Here is a 22,287-nt window from a genome sequence, read left to right on the forward strand (position 1 = left end):
AATATGCTTTGTAAACCGATCTGATCTGTATGCAATATGTGCAATGCCAGTCACAAAAAGTTACATTTTGACTGTAAGTTACTCTCTGCAGAATGTTCATTCACTTTCTTTGCTATTTTTGATTGTGGTATACAGCAAACATTTCAAGTCATAACTCTTTATTATTTAGTTGTGTATAAGTCAAGAGCGACTTTGTATGTTACTAATTATTCAGAATATGCATAAGTCCACAAGCATTATACGTTATGATAGCTTCTGGTACATAATTCTATATTTTTGAACGAAAACTGTGAATTTGCTACAGCAAAATGTTTTTTTTTTGTCTGAAGGATTATATTGCTCATTGGAAATAACAAGAGGATGTTGGTTAGAAGTCTATTATTAAATGCCAGAGATTCAGAATATGCTGAAGTTTGTATTAATTTACTACAAGTATGCTGCTAGTACAGGCACACATTTATTTTCCTGTTGGTTCTCAGCAATGTTGGGACATATGCTGGCAAATGTAACCTTACAGTTGACTTGCCAAATCACTTCCATTTGTTTTATTAATACAATTAATATAGGAAGTATTGGAAGTAAGTTCGTTATGGGTCATCATAAATACTTTGCTTTAAAAGTACCAAGTAAAAATATTTTTTCAATGTTTTTGATAAAAGGCACTTACCTGAGAATTGAACTTAATAAATGTGAAAAAGACACTTTAATGTCTCCGTTTGTCATTCTGTATTGCAAAGCAGATGAGAGTAGATCATGATCAGAAACCTGATTAGAAATCATTATGAATAAAATCGAATTGTTTTGAATCGAAAATCTTTTTGAATCGAAAATCGATTTTGAATCGAATCGTGGCCTCAAGAATCGGAATCGAATCGAATCGTGAGATGGTAAAAGATTCCCACCCCTAGTCAGTACCCAGTTTATTTGGACCAGCTTGCTCCTCAGAATCACAACCTGTAAGTATGAATAATTATTGATGTATATATTTTCTATAGGGTGTTCAAAATACGTAGTTTTGTGTTTTATATTGTTTAAGTTTCCGGATAACTCACTTTATTACTGTCTTACTGAAATAGTTCTGCTAATCAGCTGTGGGCCACTATTACCTAAAACTGTGTCTATTAATGCAGATTGTCTGTCGTTTTTACTACTTTGAGTAAAAATAAAGGATGGAGCAAGATATGTTTTGCAAACTTTAATGTTACATCAGTCATTCAAGTTAGTGTTCGGCTAACGCATGCACCGTTATTGATACAGTTAATGAGACAGTTCCCTCATGTGCACCGCAATAAATTAGAAATATACACATGGGTTTGCTGATGGACATACACTTGCTAATGCTGATAGTGAGGAATTACAGTTACAGTTCAAACAAGTACCGTATCAACGTCCTGCTCAAGTCATCCTTCGGGTTGAATAACTATTTCTTCCAATGTTTCATCATCGGACTCGCGTTTGGATTGAATTGATATGGTAAAATCGACGTCATCGTTACTGTCTTTACAGTGTGTACGAGCTTTAGGACGCCTCCGGACGGAGCTAAAGTTAAAGTAGACCAATCACAACAGACTGGGCCATCTGACCAATCAGAGCAGAGTAGACCAATCACAACAGACTGGGCCATCTGACCAATCAGAGCAGAGTAGACCAATCACAACAGACTGGGCCATCTGACCAATCAGATCAGAGTAGACCAATCACAACAGACTGGCCATCTGACCAATCAGAGCAGAGTAGACCAATCACAACAGACTGAGTTGTCTGACCAATCAGAGCAGAGTAGACCAATCACAACAGACTGAGTTGTCTGACCAATCAGAGCAGAGTAGCTCGCAGAAAGTAGGGATTTAAAGAGATTGAGGGGCCATTCACATATCGTGTCTTTTGCACGCTCAAGTTCGTTATTTCAAATGTAGGCGTGCGGCAAGCGCATTAATAAGGCGCATTAATAAAGCACATTTTTTCCAGGCGCAGCGAGATGAAAAAATCTTACCTTTTCAGAATGCCGCAAGTGCACCACAGGTCATGTGACAAGAACCAACCAATCAGCTTCACCCTTTCCGTAACAACATTGAAAGCTCAGTCAACATGAAGGATAAGGATGACTACGTTTTTTTTCTCTCTTTTCGTAAATAAATCTTGTAACAGAGCTTTCGGTGGTGGAAGTCCATTAGTGAAACTTCCTCGTTGTTGTGGAGAGCGCAGTTCATGGTTGCATAGCAACGACAGGCGCCACGGGAGCGCAAGCACTCTGGAACGATGGAGACCGCGGAGCAGCCGCACCTTCCAAGCATTTTAGACGCGATATGTGAACGGCCCCTGATTCATCCATCCAAAAAATGTAGTGATGTTCAGTGTATATTATGAGAAAATGAAAGTGTTTTTTGACCTTCAATGCATGTAAACCTGTTATAGGAGACCTCCAAAACAAAATTAGAAGCCTTTAAAATAGCATAATAGGGGCACTTTAAGTTACTTATGCAGGGCTCTAGACTGTGACTAAGGGAATGTTCTAGAGCTCTGCAATCCGCGGGACCCGACATAACAGTGCGGCGCGGGACAGGTTTTGAATTGCTGAGTGCAGATGCAGGAGAGAAGATACTGATATGTGCGTGGGAAGTGGGAGAAACAAATTACTTAAAATACATTTATGCTAATAATAACAGCGTACACAAGTCTATCACTGGAGATCTGAAGCTGTGTGTGTGTGGAAAAAAACACACAACATGCAGTTCATCCAAAAGCAAAGGAATACAAATAATTTTCAGGCGGGATTTAAAAACAGGGAAGGGAAGGCGCAGATCTAATGAAGAACTGTTCACTGAAAGGTTCTTTGGGGAACCAAAAATAGTGCTTCCGTGGAACCCCCTTTTGGAATTTATTTTTTGTATACAATGTATACAATGCGAAAAGAGCGTTTTCAAACGTATCCACTTGGGAGAGCTTCTTCAAAAAGCTTAGTTTTCTCAAGACAAAAACAGCATCTCAATGTGGACGGAAGGATAAAACAGAGAGAAAAAGATGCATATGCAGGTAGTAGACAAGCAAGGCTTGCTAACTTTTGGAACAAAGCCACAGTATGTGTGCATTAGCAGATTAGTATCCCAGCCACTATTCAAGACTTAATTGTGGCTGACGGGAGGGCAACAAGTCTTCATAATCTCCCAGACCAAGACCAGAAGACACCCCAGTGAACGACCCAAACCCACATCACCTGACCTCCGCTCGCTCGCCAGAGGGGACAGTCACAGCTAACCAAACAACCGCGTACATCTGAGAGAAGCAGACCAGCGAGGGAGGGAGAGCGATGAGCATGCTCAGTAACACTCGGCTCAGCGACTGCAGCTTTTAACTGCAGAGAGAGAGAGAGACAGAGCACACGAGTGAGCTTATACACGCACACACGCGCACCGCAACTTCAAGACGCCGCACGAGTTTGTTTCCGCACAGGTTTGGCGACCGCGAGAGGATCGGTCCTGCAGCTTTATATGGGACCATCTGGATGGTCGGACATCCCGTTAGTATTAGAGTTAGTTGAGGTGAGTACGTAGACCATCATCTCTCTGAATGGGACGGCACAGCGGGACACGCTCATCATGCAGCCTCCTGACGCCGTACCCAACACGCTACCAGCACCGCACCAATGAGAGGCTTCAAACTCGCCTGGTAAGCACCAATCCTTCGAAACTACTGTGTTTTCTGACTGAGGAACACTGGAGATGCTTTGTGCCTCGGTGCGTCTGGGCCTGATATTTTATAAAGTCTCCTTGCGTCTCTCTGTGGACACCGTCACGTGTCGTGGACAACTGCAGTGCCGCCCTCCTTTTATATTCTTCCGCTGCTCCTCCAAACTCCCTTTCCTTTTTCCCCCCATCTTTTGTTCTTTTATGCACCTGTGCCCCTGTTCCTAAACTCCCTCTCTGCGTCTGTCTGTTTTCCCCTCTCCCCTCCCGTCCTGTGCATGTGTTTGTGAATGCGCCTCAGTCATGTGCCGGATATTTTTAGCCACAAATCACAGCGTGAAGCGCTGAGGAGAAACAAGCGGCAACGTGCAGCCAGCTTCCTCTCGCATTGCTGGATGTGCTTTTCACAGTTTTCCTCTCTCTCGCTCATTCCCTTTTGTTGTTCCCCACTCTTTGTCCCATAAGAAAAGATATCACATTATCAGATTCTCCCAGACAGCAGTGATATTGAATGGAGAACAAATTGAGAACCACAGAGGCAAAATATCAGATTTGTATCCTGAGAAAAAAATGTATCATGCATTACAATTTCACCACAAACGTCTCTCATAAAATTTTATAAAATAAGTCTAGATTAGCTGTTGTAAAACTTCTTATTTGATTACCTTTTGGATTTAATCAGATCAAACTGAGAACAAATGAAAAATTGGCAAAACATCAGAGTTTTATTGTGAGAAAAACAACCTAGTCCGCTCCATCTCAACTATTTCCCACGCTGTTTACCAAAATCTGCATTCAGAAGTCGTAAATTGCAATATCATCTCCAACGTTTCTTACAAGATTCATTCACAATCAGATTACTAGCTGTGCATCTTCTGATATTGATATTTGGATTTAATGAGCTACAATTGAAACCACTGTAAAATGCAGATTGTTGTGACGTTGCATTCAACCGTAAACAGCCTACAGTTAGACAGATGTTGCTTGCCAGACTTTTTCAGATATTTTAGTATTATTTCTTACATGAGAAATGTATTTATTAATTAATAAGTAATGTTTTTATTAAATCAATTTATGTTATTAAAAATAATAATAATAATGCATTTAACTATATACTATGCGTGTTATATTTGTTAGAATTATTATAAAAAGCAGATATGTATTATTATTAATAATGTATTAAAATATTTAAGAATAATTATTATAATGTAAATGTATATTAATTGATAAGAAATGCATTCTAAATGATAAATGTGACTGTGCACTTTGTCTAATAAATATATCAAATGAATTTGTTGTATAATTGTGTATGGAATTAAATTGTTTAATAACATGCTTATTTTATTAACAAAATAAATTATGAGTTAATACATTTTACAAGCCAAAAACACACTTTATCCATAATAAGATGACAGTAACTGACGGCCTCTCGTGGATAGTTATCCACATTCATTTTACAGCGCAATACTCTCTCTCAACAATTGTCTCATTTATGTCTAGTTCTGTGTCTCTTGCGTGATTTTGAGAAAACAGTTGAGACAAACTCCCTAAAAACTCGCATTACCTCTCCTGAGCTATGAAGGATCCCTCACATCCCTAAACTCTGTCATTGCTTCAGAGAAGGAAAAAAATGACATGCACTGCGTTTGATTAAACTGAGAAGGGTCATAGCACTTGCATATTGTCATCCTACTGTTAGTTTAACTGCTTCTTATGTTATGTAAATGTAAATGCTTCATTGACTTCAGCTCAGTTTGCAGAGGGTTGCAGGGTTACTTTGATTATCATCCGTCCAGTGGGTTAGAAGTGTGTCAGGTGTGTGATAGTGTGCTTTTTATACGAGTCCTCTGAGATGGAAGGCTGATTTCTCAAGTGGAGCTGTCAGATTTAACCGGAGCACCTGCTGCTCGTTCACACAGGAACTGGAAACATATCTTAAGCTAATTTATACTGTAGGAAAACTTGAAAATGGCCGTTTGTCAGCTCTAGAGCTCCTTGTGGGAATAAGTAGAGCATATTCTGTGTTTTCTCAGGCAATCCCCATCAAAAAAATGGTGATGATGGACTGAAACTAATTTGTTAACTCTATCGGGTTCTGTTCTGTCTGAAGATCTCTTGCTCTTTAGGAAACAACACAGACTTGTGACTCCAAAAACCCAGGTTCTGACTGAAGCCGTGTGATTATTCTCTTTCTCTTGTTCTCTCTCTGTCACCTGCACTGGAATACTTTTATATCACTCTGATTTCCCTAGGGATGCTCTTGCTCTCTTCCCTATTCTTCCTGTCTAAATGACAGCTCAGTCATGCTCTTAAATAGGGCAGCACACCGTGGAGTTAGGATCTATTCTGATACAAACACAGCTCTGTGTGCTCTATAATTATTATAGAATGATGGACAGGGATTCTTAAAGACTAATTTACTTTATGTAAACGCACAAACATGCATCTTAAACCATACTTTAGTTTTCTATGATACCGTGTCATTGATGAAGTAGATAAAGAGATTCTACAACCATTTGTTATTAGTAAAGTAGATGAGTAGATAACTTTTTATATTCACTTTAACAAACTAACATTTAGTCATAAACAAGCTAGCCTATACCTGTATAGTATGCTATTTAGTCTTTTTGGAGCCCTGTTATGTGCAACCTTGTTATCCATGCTGCCCTAATTATTAAGTGTGCTTGCTGAAAGCAGCACACTTATTGTTCTTCTTAAGTTTTCTTCTTCTTCTTATTATTATTATTCCCGGGAGAAAAATTTTGGCCAGCTCCTGCGCCTAGGCCCTTTGAGACAGAGACACCGTTCCAACTTTAAAACGTCCGGTCAGTACCGGTGTAAGTTGCTTGCGAAGATGACATCACGAGTCCATGTCGTTCGTCCACCATAGTGGATTGAACAGAAAGCGAAACTAAACTTTCACAGGTCACAAATTTGGTCCGAACTTCACGAAACTGGACGTACATGATCCTTGGACCAAGCCTCACAAAAGTTACTAGAAGGATTTTTGATTTTCGGAAGCGTTTGCCCGTCACAGCCAAACAAAACCAGCGGCGTAGTCGCCAAAACAGGAAGTAGTTCATATTTCAGGAACGCTGTCACGTATCGAAACCAAACTTTGTACATTAACTCGGGACTCCAATGTGAGGATGCACAAGATCTGTTTTTTTTGTTTGTTTTTTTTTCAGGCTAATTGACAAACCCATTTACCTATGTCTATGCAAAAGTTTCACCTCACACTTTTAATGTTAATGCATTTAGACAGTAGGTGGCACTGTTGTATTACATTTCACAGAGCTGCCAAGTCAGTGTATAGACTGCATTCGTTTTTATTAGGTTTGTCTTAATAAATGCAGGGCCTGAATTTCGTTTTTTTGCATCGGCCTAATTTAATCATCTTCATTTATTAATATATACAGATTTGTATGCATTTCCAGTTCTCAAAACAGTTAATAACCAAAAAAAAAACTTTAGACAAAATACATCATGCTCTTCTTCGCTAACCGAACAAACAATTCATTGTCTGTGGCTGTGTTTGTGCGCACGGGAAATATGCTGCGCATAACAAAAGAAAACAAGGAGAAATGCGCAGTCACATGCTCAAACAATCAACAACGTCGCTCTAGAGGTGCGTTGTGAACTGCGAAGTGGACTTCACAGGGTTTTCCGCCATCTTAAGTGAGATTCCAATCCGAAGGGAGCGAACATGTTCAGTTCGAAGGGCACTGCGCACGGCATAGGGAATAAGGGAACACTGATACATCACTTCACAGGAAGTGGAGAGCGATGATCACCCAACTGCCATTTCGCGCACAACGTCATCACCAGTCAGAACGGTCATAACTAACGATGGAGGAGTTTACGTATGTGTGTAAGTATTCGTACATTTCGCCATTGTTATACAAATGACAGTATTTTAACGGTTATTGTTGTGAATATTACATATACTATTTTTGATGATTATAATTTACCTCAGTGAATGTAGCCAGCTTAGCTAGTTTGTGAAGTAAAGTGATTTTATTTTAGGTAGTTGTAAAATAGTGCAATATAATTGTAAATATATAATATAATAATAAAAATTAAAATATGAATGTAGTCCTATATATATTTATGTTATATCATAATCTGCGCGACTCCATCGTTGACTTTCTTTGATGACATTTGCAGGGCGTTTCAAATGAGCGGTTATTGTCAGTGAAGTCCACTTCAACTGATATACCGTGCTCAGGGAGTAGGGGAGCAGTGAACACTGCATATGGACCCTGTCGAATGGAACGCACATTAGATGTGTAAAAACAAGTGGAAAGTGCGGGCGCACCACTCTCTCCTTTCCACAAGCGCTTGTTCTCCTGTGGCGTCTGTCGTTGCTATGCAACCATGAACTGCGCTCTCCATGATGACAAGAGCTGTGTCTGAAATCGCTCCCTATCCACTATATAGTGCACTATTTAGGGTGTCGGCCATTTTGTAGTGGTGTCCGAATTCTGAGTGAACGACATCATTCCCTACATTCTTCACTACTTTTACCCACAATCCTCTCTGAATTCGAGTGTACATACGATGTACACTTGCTGAGACACTATTTCCCACAATCCAACACGATAAGGCAATAGAGCGCGAATGAAAAATAAACAAAAATGTCACCATGGCAATTTATAATTTATAAGACCAGACGCCTGGTTATTTATTTATATATACCGTTATATCTATATTTGAATAAACAAATGTGTTGTGTAGTGTTTTGTTCTCTTTTATTTTCACATATAAATGTAAAAAGTAAATAAATATGACAAGCAAGTGTTTTTATTATCTTTTTTTTTAATCAAATAATGCAATAAACGTGAAAAATACATACATACAATTGTTACATACAATTCATACAGCCAAAAAAAGGAAATATTAAAGATGGGTAGGTAATATTTATGACAAATTGTCCGAGCTCTCTGGCGCGTGATAATTATGTCAGCGTCCGAATTCTTTGCTGATGTACTGCACTCAACTGCCATTCACTATGTAGGGATTAGTGAATGAGTGAACGAGTGAGCGGTTTCAGACACAGCTAAGGAAGTATCAGCAAAAGATTAATTAATTTCTAGCCCTTGCATTAGCTTTACTACTAGATATATTTATGGAGATGAAAAATAATAAGGCGCCCTGTACAGCTATGATCAGCTGTTCGGCCGAGCATTCAGTGTTGTTACGCTGCAAGCTGATGGTTCGTTGCTGCCGCGCTCTATCACTCGCACACCATAAAGAGCAAATTGTTTTTTAATGTTTCAATTTCGTGATTAAAATGACATAATTTGGAAGCGGATAATTTCTTCACAAACAGCTCATTATGACTGTGGCCCCGTTTACACGTACATGGTTATTTTGAAAAACGGAGACATTTCCCTTCGTTTGCACCCTTCGTTTACACGCAAACGGAGGATTCGCCAATGAAACCGATTCTTTCTAAAAACTCCGGCCAGAGTGGAGATTTTGAAAATCTTCGTTTGCACGTTTGCATGTAAACAGAGAAAAACGGAGTTTTAGGCAGCGACGTCACAGAATGTGACTATTTTCGGGATTCTGATTGGCTAAGGTGGGCTTGAGCTTCTCGTTACACTGCCACCTACAGGTTTGGCATGCTCTTGACAGCATATACACAGGTTCGTGTGCACGATGTTATTTTTGAAAACGAAGAGGGGAGAAATGTCCGTTTATGAAAATAGCCATCCACGTGTAAACGTAGCCTCAATGTTAGAATGCTGCACCTACACTCGATAGTGTGAATAAGATCAGCGCAACGCAGACCACTGCATTGACAGGGTAAAACATATGATCTGTCTACGGCCAGGGCTCAGCGGAAGACAGAAAATGCCGGTCCAGCGCTGATTGAGGAATTCAATTCGAAAATAAAAGACAGTTTGACATCTTTTTTCTCGTATTCTCGCATTTTTTCTCGCATCTCGCATCTATCCACTACCTGCTAACGTTAGTGCACTGCACCCGAGAAAGCACACTTTGCAGTTCCTCCGGAAATGCATTTTTCTAGTTATTATTATTATTATTATTATTCCCGGGAGATACATTTTGGCCAGCTCCTGCACCTAGGCCCTTTGAGACAGAGACACCGTTCCAACTTTAAAACGTCCGGTCAGTACCGGTGTAAGTTGCTCGCGAAGATGACATCACGAGTCCATGTCGTTCGTCCGCCATAGTGGATTGAACAGAAAGCGAAACAAAATTTTCACAGGTCACAAATTTGGTCCGAACTTCACAAAACCTGGACGTACATGATCCTTGGACCAAGCCTCACAAAAGTTACTAGAAGGATTTTTGATTTTCGGAAGCGTTTGCCCGTCACAGCCAAACGAAATCAGCGGCGTAGTCGCCAAACAGGAAGTCGTCCATATCTCAGGAACTCTGTCACGTATCGAAACCAAACTTTGTACATGAACTCGGGACTCCAATGTGAGGATGCACAAGATCTTATTTTTTTTTTTTTTTTTTTTATATTTTTTTTCAGGCTAATTGACAAACCCATTTACCTATGTCTATGCAAAAGTTTCACCTCACACTTTTAATGTTAATGCATTTAGACAGTAGGTGGCACTGTTGTATTACATTTCACAGAGCTGCCAAGTCAGTGTATAGACAGTGTATAGACTTTACTAGGTTTGTCTTAATAAATGCAGGGCCTGAATTTCATTTTTTGCATCGGTCTAATTTAATCATCTTCATTTATTAATATATACAGATTTGTATGCATGAATTGTGCATTTCCAGTTCTCAAAACAGTTAATAACAACAACAAAAAACTTTAGACAAAATACATCATGCTCTTCTTCGCTAACCGAACAAACAATTCATTGTCTGTGGCTGTGTTTGTGCGCACGGGAAATATGCTGCGCATAACAAAAGAAAGGTAGTTGTAAAATAGTGCAATATAATTGTAAATATATTATATAATAATAAAAATTAAAATATGAATGTAGTCCTATATATATTTATGTTATATCATAATCTGCGCGACTCCGTCGTTGACTTTCTTTGATGACGTTTGCAGGGCGTTTCAAATGAGCGGTTATTGTCAGTGAAGTCCACTTTAACTGATATACCGTGCTCAGGGAGTAGGGGAGCAGTGAACACTGCGTATGGACCCTGTCGAATGGAACGCACCTTAGATGTGTAAAAACAAGTGGAAAGCGCGGGCGCGCCACTCTCTCCTTTCCACAAGCGCTTGCTTTCCCGTGGCGTCTGCCGTTGCTATGCAACCATGAACTGTGCTCTCCATGATGACAAGGAAGTATCAGCAAAAGATTAATTGATTTCTAGCCCTTGCATTAGCTTTACTACTAGATATATTTATGGAGATGAAAAATAATAAGGCGCCCTGTACAGCTATGATCAGCTGTTCGGCCGAGCATTCAATGTTGTTACGCGCTGCAAGCTGATCAGTTGGTTCGTTGCTGCCGCGCTCTATCACTCGCACACCATAAAGAGCAAATTGTTTTTTAATGTTTCAATTTAGTGATTAAAATGACATAATTTGGAAGCGGATAATTTCTTCACAAACAGCTCATTATGACTCAATGTTAGAATGCTGCACTTACAATCGATAGTGTGAATAAGATCAGTGCAACACAGACCACTGCATTGACAGCGTGAAACATATGATCTGTCTACGGCCAGGGCTCAGCGGAAGACTGAGGAAAATGCCGGTCCAGCGCTGATTGAGGAATTTAATTCGAAAATAAAAGACAGTTTGACATCTTTTTTCTCGCATCTGTGAATTTATTTTTTAATCATTTGCTCTGAGATGAAGCGAATATATTTGTGCGGGAATTTCTCGCACTATAAAAGCTAACCTTGCGGGAATGGTTTAAATTATGCGCAATCCCCACATTCCCGCACCGAAATTCAAGCCCTGAAATGGCAGCGGGATGTGTAACTCTAGCATATGGCGCATATGTCATATAAAGTTAGGCAAGGCCAAACAGCGTTATCCATGTTGTTGCGATTGCATCGCTAGAATAAGCTAATAGTGAAACTGATAGCGTTTTTCATTTAATTACAATATGAGGACTGACGGTAGGCTATAAAAATCAGCGTTTCTGTGTAGGTGATGACAACCATCTTGACAGCAGCAATCAAAGCATCGCTAATTACGGTAGACCTTAATTTGAGATAGTAAATTTGTTCCTAATCAAAGGGAACACTCAACCACAGAACAGCTGGGTGAGTTTTGTATTGGCTTATTGGATACAGTAAATTAAGACTGTCAACTTCTTTTCAATACTATTTCATCATCCAAAACACTCCCACTCTCTGCTGTATATTCATAACCAATTATTTCAAAACCAACAACCAAGCCACATAAACAATGCCATTGGCACTAGTCTACATTGCAGACATGTCTCTTAATGCACATAACTTTTCACCTTTTTGCACAATCTTGAAAAAAGTACTATTGTTGAAATTCTCAGATCAAGCAAACTTCAACGCACCCTTATCCACTACCTGCTAACGTTAGTGCACCGCACCCGAGCAAGCACACTTTGCAGTTCCCCCGGAAATGCATTTTTCTAGTTATTATTATTTATTTATTTTTATTCATTTAATATTAACTCTTTCTCTGCCATTGGCAGAATTTTCCTGCTATCCATGTTTTCAATGTTAAGGGTTAGGGGGCGCTATTACACATCTTCTGAAAGAGGACAGAATCTCTGGATCAAAACACAGGTGAAGAAGAAGCAGAAACAAGCAACAAATGCATTGCTTATCAAGTGTTGATAAAAAAAAAAGAATGCATGAAGATAGAATATAAGTTTTTTTTTTTTTTTAAAGAAGTGAAAATGAATAAAAATGCAACAACAAAAAAACGTGGCCGGGAAAAGAGTTAAATCATGTTTATACTTTTTGTTTATTTAATTATTATGGGGTTTTTTTAGTACTAGAAAATAACAAAATCACATGTCCCAAATGTTAACAGAGTTACAAAAATGGCAAACATTATCTAAAATGAATATCAGATGAAATCAACCTATATAATATTTACGTTAAACATATATGTTTATTAGGAGTGTAATGATATACGTATTTGTATTGAACCGTTCGGTACGAGGCTTTCGGTTTGGTACGCATTACAAACCGAATGATTCGTTGGACCATTTTTCCTGTCGGTGCGACCAAATAATTTTTTTTTAAATCAAGGAAAATTCTCTGGCATTTCTTTCTTTTTGCTGTATGGAAAATGTACCGAAACATGACACCACTGTGTTGTGTTCGAACCGAACCGTGAATTTTGTGAACCGTTACACCCCTAATGCATTTGATGATAAAAAAATAAATAAATGAAAAAAGTGCCATTATATATAAAACTTTGCCATACGTTTGTATTAAAATGATAATGTTGACAGATCTGTTTAATGGGCCTTTACAAGATTAAAAAAAGTAATGCACTGAGATGATAAATATGCTAAATACAAAATGGCCAAGATTCAATTTGTATTTACTTTTGCATTCTGTTCTGAACTTTGAACCATTGCGTGCTTGTGTTGTTTTTTGGGGTATTAATGTGTCAGGAAATGCTTTAACGCTTCCTAATCTTCCACCACGGGACAGGTTAGATCACACAAGCCTTCTAGAGCACTAATGAGGTCACTGTGTTGTTTACAGCTCTGCCATGTGGTCGATCAGGAATCAGTCCCTAATATCAATATCTATAGTGATGCAGAACAAGACCTGGCGTTGCTGCTTACTCTGTCACCTCCTTTCTTTCATGTTTTCTTTGGCTCTTTTCCTCCTTTGGTCATTGTTTTGTCATGTGACGTCTCTCTTGAGTGAGCATTGGTTAAAGCATTAGAGTGTTTATTTATAGGGTTCAGAAGGTTAAACGTGGCATGCTTCTTTTTGTGTCCAAACAGATCATTCTTTTTATTATTTTTCCATTCCAGGTACCAAACAATAATAAAAAAGAAAATGTTATGTTGTGTCGTAAAATATTGTTCAAATATATTTGCTTTTTTCACCTTTTGTTCATATTTTTATAGGATGAGTCATGGTTTCCATTGACTCAGGGTGCCATTTATAACTCGCTCTTATGCAAAAAAAAAAGGGAAAAAAAAGAAAACATTCACCTGCACAGATTGAGCTTTTTTTATGAAAGAAGCCTGCATTGTATTGATAGTTTTACCTAATATCATCACAAAGCCTTTGTCACAGTCAGGACTGCTAAACCTGTGAGGAGCATTTTCAGATTCATAATAATGAGCGTGGCCTAGAGCTGTAAAAGGTCCAACTAAGGAGGGAAGACTGGGGCTCAGCCAGAGGACGTAGAACAGGAGAGGGACGTAACCAGTCATGGACAGGCAGAACAGTCCATGGGGGAGTGGGTGGGTGGAGGGAGGAGCAGGAGTAGCCAGGCAGGGACCCAGAGTCCAGCCAGGACAAAAGACCACGGTGTCGATGGAGGGAGGAGCTATGATGGAATTTTGGTTGTCGACACCCAGGGTTTGACTGACGGAGGTGAAGTCGATGGAGATGGAGCCCTGGGCGCAGACGGAGAGCAGATGGGACCGGGCAACACTGATGGTCCTGGAGGCTGAGGCGGTGTGACGAGTGTCCAAGGTGGAGCCAGGGTGCCTGAGGACTGAGGTGTAGCCGGTTGGACTGAAGCTAAGGCAGAGCCAGATGCAGCCGAAGATGTGTAGAGATGGAGCGCAGCGGATGGTTCGTCAGTCTGTGGTGCAGGCAGGACGACATCTGACCAAGGCAGAGCCAGAGGGACGAGGGAGCCTGGTGGAGCCGTAAGGATGATGGTATCTGGTGAAGCCGAGGGAGGGAGGAGCCAAGCAGAGCCAGAGGGACGAGAGAGCCTTGTGGAGCCATAAGGATGATGGTATCTGGTGGAGCCGAGGGAGGGAGGAGCAAGACAGAGCCAGAGGGACGAGGGAGCCTGGTGGAGCCGTAAGGATGATGGTATCTGGTGGAGCCGAGTGAGAAAGGAGCCAAGGCAAAGCCGACAGGTTGCAGACCGAGGTGGAGTGACTGGATCAGCGGCTGGAGGCAGAGCCGGAGGATCCACTTGCCTGGACGACACTGGAGAACTCAGGACTCGAGACAAATTAGGTGAATGGTGTCAGAGGAGGAGTCAAGTGTCTGAAGTGAACCAGTGGAGGCTGGGCTGATGGACTGGCTCAGTTTGGAAGAGGAGGCAGGAGAGGGAGGCTGGGTTGGAGCTCAGGTGACACAGGAGACTTCGTGCTGGACAGGACCAGTGGGGACACAGGAGATTTGCTGGACGGGACTAACAGGGGGAAAAGGAGAGTTTGTGCTGGACGGGACCATAGACTGTAAAAAAAGATGGACGACGCCCCTTCACTCTCTTCCATTGGTGAAAATTGAAGCCGCCAAAGTCCTAATATGACGCTGACATCTTGCACAGATTTGGGACCCGAGTTTGCGCAGTAGTGAGCAGGAAGTAAAGCCGCGATATCAAGGTCCCACCCTCACTCTCGCAGAAAGTACAGTTGACTGCAGAATAACTCTATGTCAGTGTGAAATAAACAGTTATGGACATGTAGAAATTAAAGCTGAAGCTCCAATCTCCTTCCGAAAATCCCGCAAAAAGTCTGTTGGTGCCTCAGTGACTATTTTGTTTAGAGAAGCTGTCAATCACAGCTGTCAATTATGATGTCATATTCACGTTTTTATAGCATCAAATAACTAACTAAGACCAAACTTATTTTAAAAAACGAACACTTAAATTTGCATCAGCGTAAAAAAAAACTACCTAAAATGACAGAAAATATCTTTGGAAAAAAATAATTTGAAGTGTAATTTGATTGTTTAGTTTCCATCACGTTCATTAGACTTCATGGGGAGGCAGGGTTTATGACCTATACTGGGACCAGCCACCGGGGGGCGATCGAGACACTTTGGCTTCACTTTTCAGGGCTTGTGTGGCATGCTTGGATGGGACCAGCAGGACGGAGAGAAAATAAAATGATCCTCTTCCAAATCAAAATAGTTCTCAGTGGCCAGGCACAACACATCCACAGTGGGGGTGGGTTCCCTCCATGCTCTCGAACTCCACAAGCAGCCCCACAGGGACAGATGATGTAGCCGGCTCATGCACCTGCTCAGACGTTTCACGAGGCTCAGGCTCCGGGGCAGTTGGTTGGCTCGGTCCTCCTTTCAGTCTCTGGTCTGTACATCATGGCCTGCTTGAGCTCTCCGTCTGCGTTGGGCTGTAGCATTCGCTCCTTGCAGTGGATCCGGAGTGGGGCTGGTGATGTAGAATCCATTGTTCACCTGCACCCACTCCAAAAAAAGCTGCAAAATCTTCCCTTGGACCGTCCACTGGAAGGCATGCCTTGGCCCGCTCGCTAAGGCTGATTTAGAAAAAGACACACAGTGAGTGGTCCAGATAGTGAGTCAGGCAAGCCAGATCGATAAAGTCCTGGGTATGGTCCTACATGGTCCCCCTGCTCAAAGCAGAGTAATTGGATCTTCATAAATATCTTCAGATTAGGTTCTGTGTTCTGTCACCGATGACTGCAATAGTAAGAGCACCTAGACGAGGAACTCAAAGAAAACAGTCTTTATTACATTAATCCAACACTGAAAATCACTTGAGATCATAGGGAGTTACATAACCATAAAAAGACGACACGGGACACCGATCAAACAGAACTGATGGTATAAATACACAGAGGGAGAAGATTATCTGATTGGGAACAGGTGAGAACTAATTAAAAATCATTGAAACAAACTAGACTCCGGTAAGGACAATGACTAAGAACAGAACTAAACAGAACAAACATGTGATAATTATCTTAAGATTTGAAGTACACTACAAGTGCACATTCAATACAATTAGGCACACTTCTTTTTTTTACAAGGTAGAGATGCTTTTCAATCAGTGCTATATATAGATAGATATGTTCTGTACAGCACTCTAGTATAATGAACAGAGGCTGTTTTCCACCAGTTACTGAACTTGTTTCCTGTTGTACCAGTAACTGAACCCAGTTGGCCAGCTCCAATGAGCTAAAATGGCTCCAAGTTGTCACAAAGATAGATTTGGTTTCCTCTGTGCCGTTAATTTGGCCGCTATTTGATTGAATTGAATTGCATTGTGTGACATCATCAGTGCTGAGTTAGATCACTCCTCCGTTGCTCCAGCCAATGAGATTGCATGATGTTGCCATTGGAGGACACTTTTCTTGGCATTGCTGATGTATCCATTGTATCCCATGGAAGTGACCTTGCTCATAAAAGGCAGTAGCACAAGGCTTCTGAAACGTCCCGCGCATGTCCCTGTTTGGACATATGGACACACACATTGACTTCTCAGAACCGCACTGATTCTCTCTCGTTTTATGAGATGTTGGACAGGTAATTATACTATATTAGGGCAGGTAGCCTAATTAAAATGATGTGGGTTGACCTCCATGGTTTGATCTTTCCAGCAACTTGGCCATTGCTCCCACTAAAATGATTATATCACTTATTCAAATGGTTGAGGATTTTTTTTCTGATGTTATCATTTTTAGGTTTCCATTTTTTCAGTGTACACACACACACACATGCACACACACACACACACACTATTGTTCAAAATATATATATATATATTTTTAAGAAGTCTCTCTCCACAAGACTGCATATTTGATCAAAATACAGTTAAAACAGTAATATTATGAAGTTTCCCATTTTACTATATTTTAAATTGTAACTTATTCCTGTGATCAAAGCTGAATTTTCAGCATCATTACTCCAGTCTTCAGTGTCATATGATCCTTCAGAAACCATTCTAATATGCTGAATATTTATTTTATTTTATTATTTTTATTTTTATTTATTTTTATTTTTTGTGATTACATCTTAATTCTGTACCTAAATCCCTTCATGTTTGATATGAGGCTTTTCTCCCGGGAGTGTGATGTTTCAGAAGAGCGCCCCCTGTGGGAGGCTTCATTTATGTCAGTCTGAGACCAGCAGAGTGTTTGTGTGGGGCCCTGCATCCATGTGTGGGCTGCTTGCATTTGTGTTAGAGGTTGTTGGTGTTTGTGTCACACCTCATCAAGCTTAAGTCCAGCATTCCTCCTGTATGTGACCGGCTGCTGCTGTCACCATGGATACGGCTCTTCCATGATAACAGCCGTCACCGGGAACTTCCGACCCAGCCGGGTCCTGCCAAGTCCGGTTTGCCATGACAACGCTGTAAACAGAACAAAGGTAGCTGGCGACAGAACAGTGGTCTCCATGCTTCAGATTCAACACACTTACTGTAAGAGAATCCACAAACACACACACGCACCTTTTCAGTTTTGCACATTTACTCTGTTTTTCTGCTGTGCTCGAGTGTTGTGTACTTGCAGTGTAGCAGCTTGGAAAAGAGGCCAAATGCTGTTTGAATTAAGTAAATGAATGGGAAAAAAACTGCCTTTAGTATGTCTGTGCAAATTATTTAATATACTGTTACATGAGGCATTCGGTTTCAGGAATAATCGAGCACTGTTGATGTTGTGTAGTATGAGAATCCCTTCCCTGGTTCTGGCAGGTCTGTTTATTTGGGTTCAGCCGCTGATGTTTAGAAAGGGATTAGCAGATGGTGATTATAATTTATTTTCTATATTATTTTGCCTGTTCTAATTTGTGAAATTTTCATTATTATTATCGTTACCTATTTTTCATATGCTTAATTTTAAAGTATTGGTATATGACAACAAAAAAAAGCCAGTGTAGTGCAACCAACATGCATGAAGTCATGTTGATGTCATGTGACATCAACACTGCAAAAAGAAAAAAACATTTTTATGAAGTAATATAAGTCAGTTCCATGTGTCAAGTGGTAAAACCCTTGACCCCTGACAAATATAAGTGAATGATACCTTTAATACTTTTTACCTTGAAAAATTTGTTTTTAAAATGTGTACTCATATTTATTAAGAGTAAGAAATTAATTCAACTTAAATTTGTCAAAATATTTGTTGATAATAGTACAAATGTAGATATTTCTTTTCTTTGTCTTTTAGACATTCTAATTTCATATGAAACTATGAAACAAGTGCAAGAGAGATTCTAAAAATTCACAGTGTATTTTTAAGCCTACTTGTGAATTAGTGGTTGTGTGTGTGTGTGTGTGTGTGTGTGTGTGTGTGTGTGTGTGTGTGTGTGTGTGTGTGTGTGTGTGTGTGTGTGTGTGTGTGTGTGTGTGTGTGTGTGTGTGTGTGTGTGAGATCTGTAAAAGTAAACTGAAAGCGAATGATGTCAGATCTGTTTCTTTCATCAAGACTGAATAATTAACAAGCCAACGGCTTGCAGCGCCAAGCCACCAGAATGCATCTCTCTCTCTCTCTCTCTCTCTCTCTCTCTCTCTCTCTCTGGCTCTCATGCACACTAGGTTTTGTCTCTATAATTTTCTCACCTACCCTTCCTCTAGCTTTTCTCTCAGTCTCTCTCTCTCTCTTGTTGTTCTCCAACACTGCCTCCAAACGGTGTGCGAGACGTAGCGTCTCCCGAGCGCTGATCTTTTAGACGTGAGAGAGAGAGCTGCTGCAAGCATGAAGAGAGAGGGAGAGACACTATTGCGGGAAGAGCGGTAGTGCCGTTCACTCATCCTTCATCCGTTTGGGAATGTCCTCCCCATCTTCTGTGTCTCCATCCCTCCATCTCTCCTTCGCTCCAAGTGGTGCAGAGCGCAAAGGAGCTGTGATACATGGCAGCCAGGTTAGTCCTGACAGACGTGTGTGAATTTTGCAGCTGTTTGTGTTGTTATGTTCAGGTTATGAGGTTGTGCATTGGTTGTGTTGTGTTTGTTTGAGGATTATAATCACCTAACGGCTTCATACCGCTGCTCTCGTCTAAGCCTCTTAATGCAGATTGGTTTCTTTCCGACACTTGTCCGACTGTCTGTCTCTCTCTCTCTCTCTCTCTCTCTCTCTGTCTGTCTGGTGTGTCGTTCTAATGTGAGGAGGAGTGTGTGACTGTGTTTTGATTCGGCAGCAGGAATTGGGTGCGGCACATGGTCTCTGTCACACCCACGCTGTGTTTCTGTCTGTGGAGGGTGAACATACACACACACACATCTGTTTACCTACTGCTCAGTGCATTTCACATGAAAATGATGGTTTACATTTAGTAAACTATTATCTATCTATCGGGGGATTTAGTTGGTTATGTTGAACCAAACAATAGTTGTTTGGTCTATAACTTTAATTGTGTTCATCAGGTGTTGTTTACAGTTCAATGTTGAGGAACAGACAGACAGACAGACAGACAGAGAGACAGACAGACAGACAGACAGACAGAGAGACAGACAGACAGACAGGTGGAGTGACATAGGTCTGATCTTTCTCTTGGTTAAACCTGAGCTTGTGTTTTTGAGGGTAAGAGCACACACACTCTCTCGCAATCACACACATTTTTACTTGTTTTCCAGTTAAAATATGTAAACATCCTTAACACAAGATGCATTTACATGAAAAAAGTATAGAATACTTGAAGTTTTGAATCATTTTTGTACCCTATTGACATACAAATATATATTTTTTTATTTATTGTTTTAAACTTTTGTTAGACTTTAAAAAAACAACAATTTGCTAATGCATGTGTGAAGTGTAGCCTGTGTGTGTGTGTGTGTGTGTGTGTGTGTGTGTGTGTGTGTGTGTGTGTGTGTGTGTGTGTGTGTGTGTGTGTCCTGGCAGTTGGTCATTATTCACGCTCAGCCAGTACTGCAGAGAAAACAGAGCCTTCCGGAACAGCCCAGAGTCCTTCCCATGGCAAACTGGACAGGGCCATTCTTGTTTAGACCCGTTGCAGTTCAGAGAGGGGCTGTGGATGTTTTGGGGTCCTTTGGCAGTAAAGTGAAAGTGGGATTATTTGTTTTCAGGAGTGCCTGTTTTGTCCGTAGAAGGTTTGTGTGGGATTTCATTTTATTTTTCTTTATTTTTGTTAACTTGTATATGGTACCTTACAAAAAAAAAAAAAAAAGTTATAATTTCCAGCAATATATATATATATATATATATATATATATATATATAATACACAGTATAATCAGAATTAAAATTGGAATCACTAAAATTCTCAACCCTAGTCATGAAACTCTTCTGAGCTGCTGATTGGTTCCCATAAATTCGGCTGCTTTGGCGAGTCAATCTTTTTGTTCTATCAATATAACCTGTTCATTCCCACCCTGAACCAGCTCAACTCAGTGCAGGACACTATGGGAATGTTCCCTAGCCCTCCACCTTCCCCAGCACCCCCTGCCTAGATCTGCTAAGGAGGTTCTCCCTACTTTCCTTGCATTCACTGTATTCATGTTTAGTTTCGGCAGTAGCATTTACTCTCAGCAGCGTAGCAGACCTAGTCCATCAAGACCCATGTACATTCCATTCTTATCAATAAAATGCCATTTAATTCTATTCCAAGAGTTGTCATGATTGAAATATATAGCCTAGTTATAAAGTGCAAAAAAAAATATTTTGTAAGTACTGTCTTATCGAGTAATCACGAAAGACTGGAAAAAGCATGGCAATTTAATTGGTCAAAAGTAGCCTGATTTAAAACTGTTACAGCTTCCAAGTTAAAAGATATTACCATTACCATGATATTAGCATTCCAAACATTTGCAAATGAATGAATAAACTAATTAATTGAAATGTTTTTGTTGGAGAGTGTGTTAAGTTGTATGACGAAAGACGATAATGTGAGCTGTAAAATTTAGCACCGTACTCTGAATATTGCAAAACGCCCCTGTTGCCATAGCAACATTAACACAGCAGAACTGTCATGTCATGCTCGCACAAACACGTAAACCACAGTTTGCACTGTTGTGCACCTGTGAATCTGATTGTTTTTGGATGTTTCCAGCGGACACGGACCTGACATCTTTGATAACATCATCAAAGCACATTTCCACGCTGCACGCCTGCGTTTGTTATCTAACATTCCGCCATCTCTCTCTTTCTCCTCATCCCTCTCTCCTTCCCTGTGGAGTGCAACCACTTCCAAACTTGGCCAGTCCTGCGCTGACTGTTTCCATGGAAACATATTCACTTGTGGCAGGCTACAGTGAAGGAAAAGAGCTGGTGCTGTGAGTGTGTGTGTGTGTGTGTGTGTGTGTGTGTGTGTGTGTGTGTGTGTGTGTGCACGTCATTCCCATTATTTAGGAGGGTCTGCCCTCTCCGCTTGACTGCGTCTCACACAAACACAAATTCATCCTCCTTCACACGTTTAGTTTTTAATGTGGGATAGAACGAACCACTGTGAAATGATCTGATCGGTGAATAGATGCAAGAAAGAAAAGGAGAAGGTGTGAAGTTTGAACCAGTATTATTATTATTATTTAATTGTAAAAATGCAGAAAGTTTTCTTATAGAGTTGGTCATAGATGTAACTAGCCGTCAATGTCATGTTAGTTGAGATATTGTTATACCATTGAGGTTTTTTGAGTTTCCGCAAGAAGTTTGTTCTTACGTGTAAAGCAAGTACGGTTGAGCTTCTGTTTATGTTCACTGATCAATGTTTAAATGTGAATAAAAGCCTAAATTAAATCTGTGCATCATAAAGCGATCGAGTCTCTTCAGAAAATTTGGACTAAATCGCT

The 22,287-nt window shown here is 40.4% G+C and overlaps 1 protein-coding gene across 8 annotated transcripts in view; it reads left to right on the top strand.

Moving 5' to 3' along the window:
- The window catches only part of gramd1bb (GRAM domain containing 1Bb), a 101,486-nt gene that overhangs the window by 38,322 nt on the left and 40,877 nt on the right, over positions 1–22,287 (top strand). The window contains exon 1 of one of the 8 annotated variants that reach the window (XM_084123833.1): positions 3,235–3,666. The exons of 6 other annotated variants lie outside the window; for them this stretch is intronic. In XM_084123833.1, the coding sequence (XP_083979959.1) occupies positions 3,644–3,666 (23 nt within the window). In that variant the 5' untranslated portion in view covers positions 3,235–3,643. Of the gene's footprint in view, positions 1–3,234; positions 3,667–19,100; positions 19,407–22,287 lie in introns of those variants that run through there. One more of the 8 variants, XM_084123834.1, reaches the window with a different exon arrangement.

The sequence above is a fragment of the Abramis brama genome (assembly GCF_963993115.1).
Source record: "Abramis brama genome assembly, chromosome: 9".
In the NCBI taxonomy this organism is placed as follows: Eukaryota; Metazoa; Chordata; class Actinopteri; order Cypriniformes; family Leuciscidae; genus Abramis; species Abramis brama.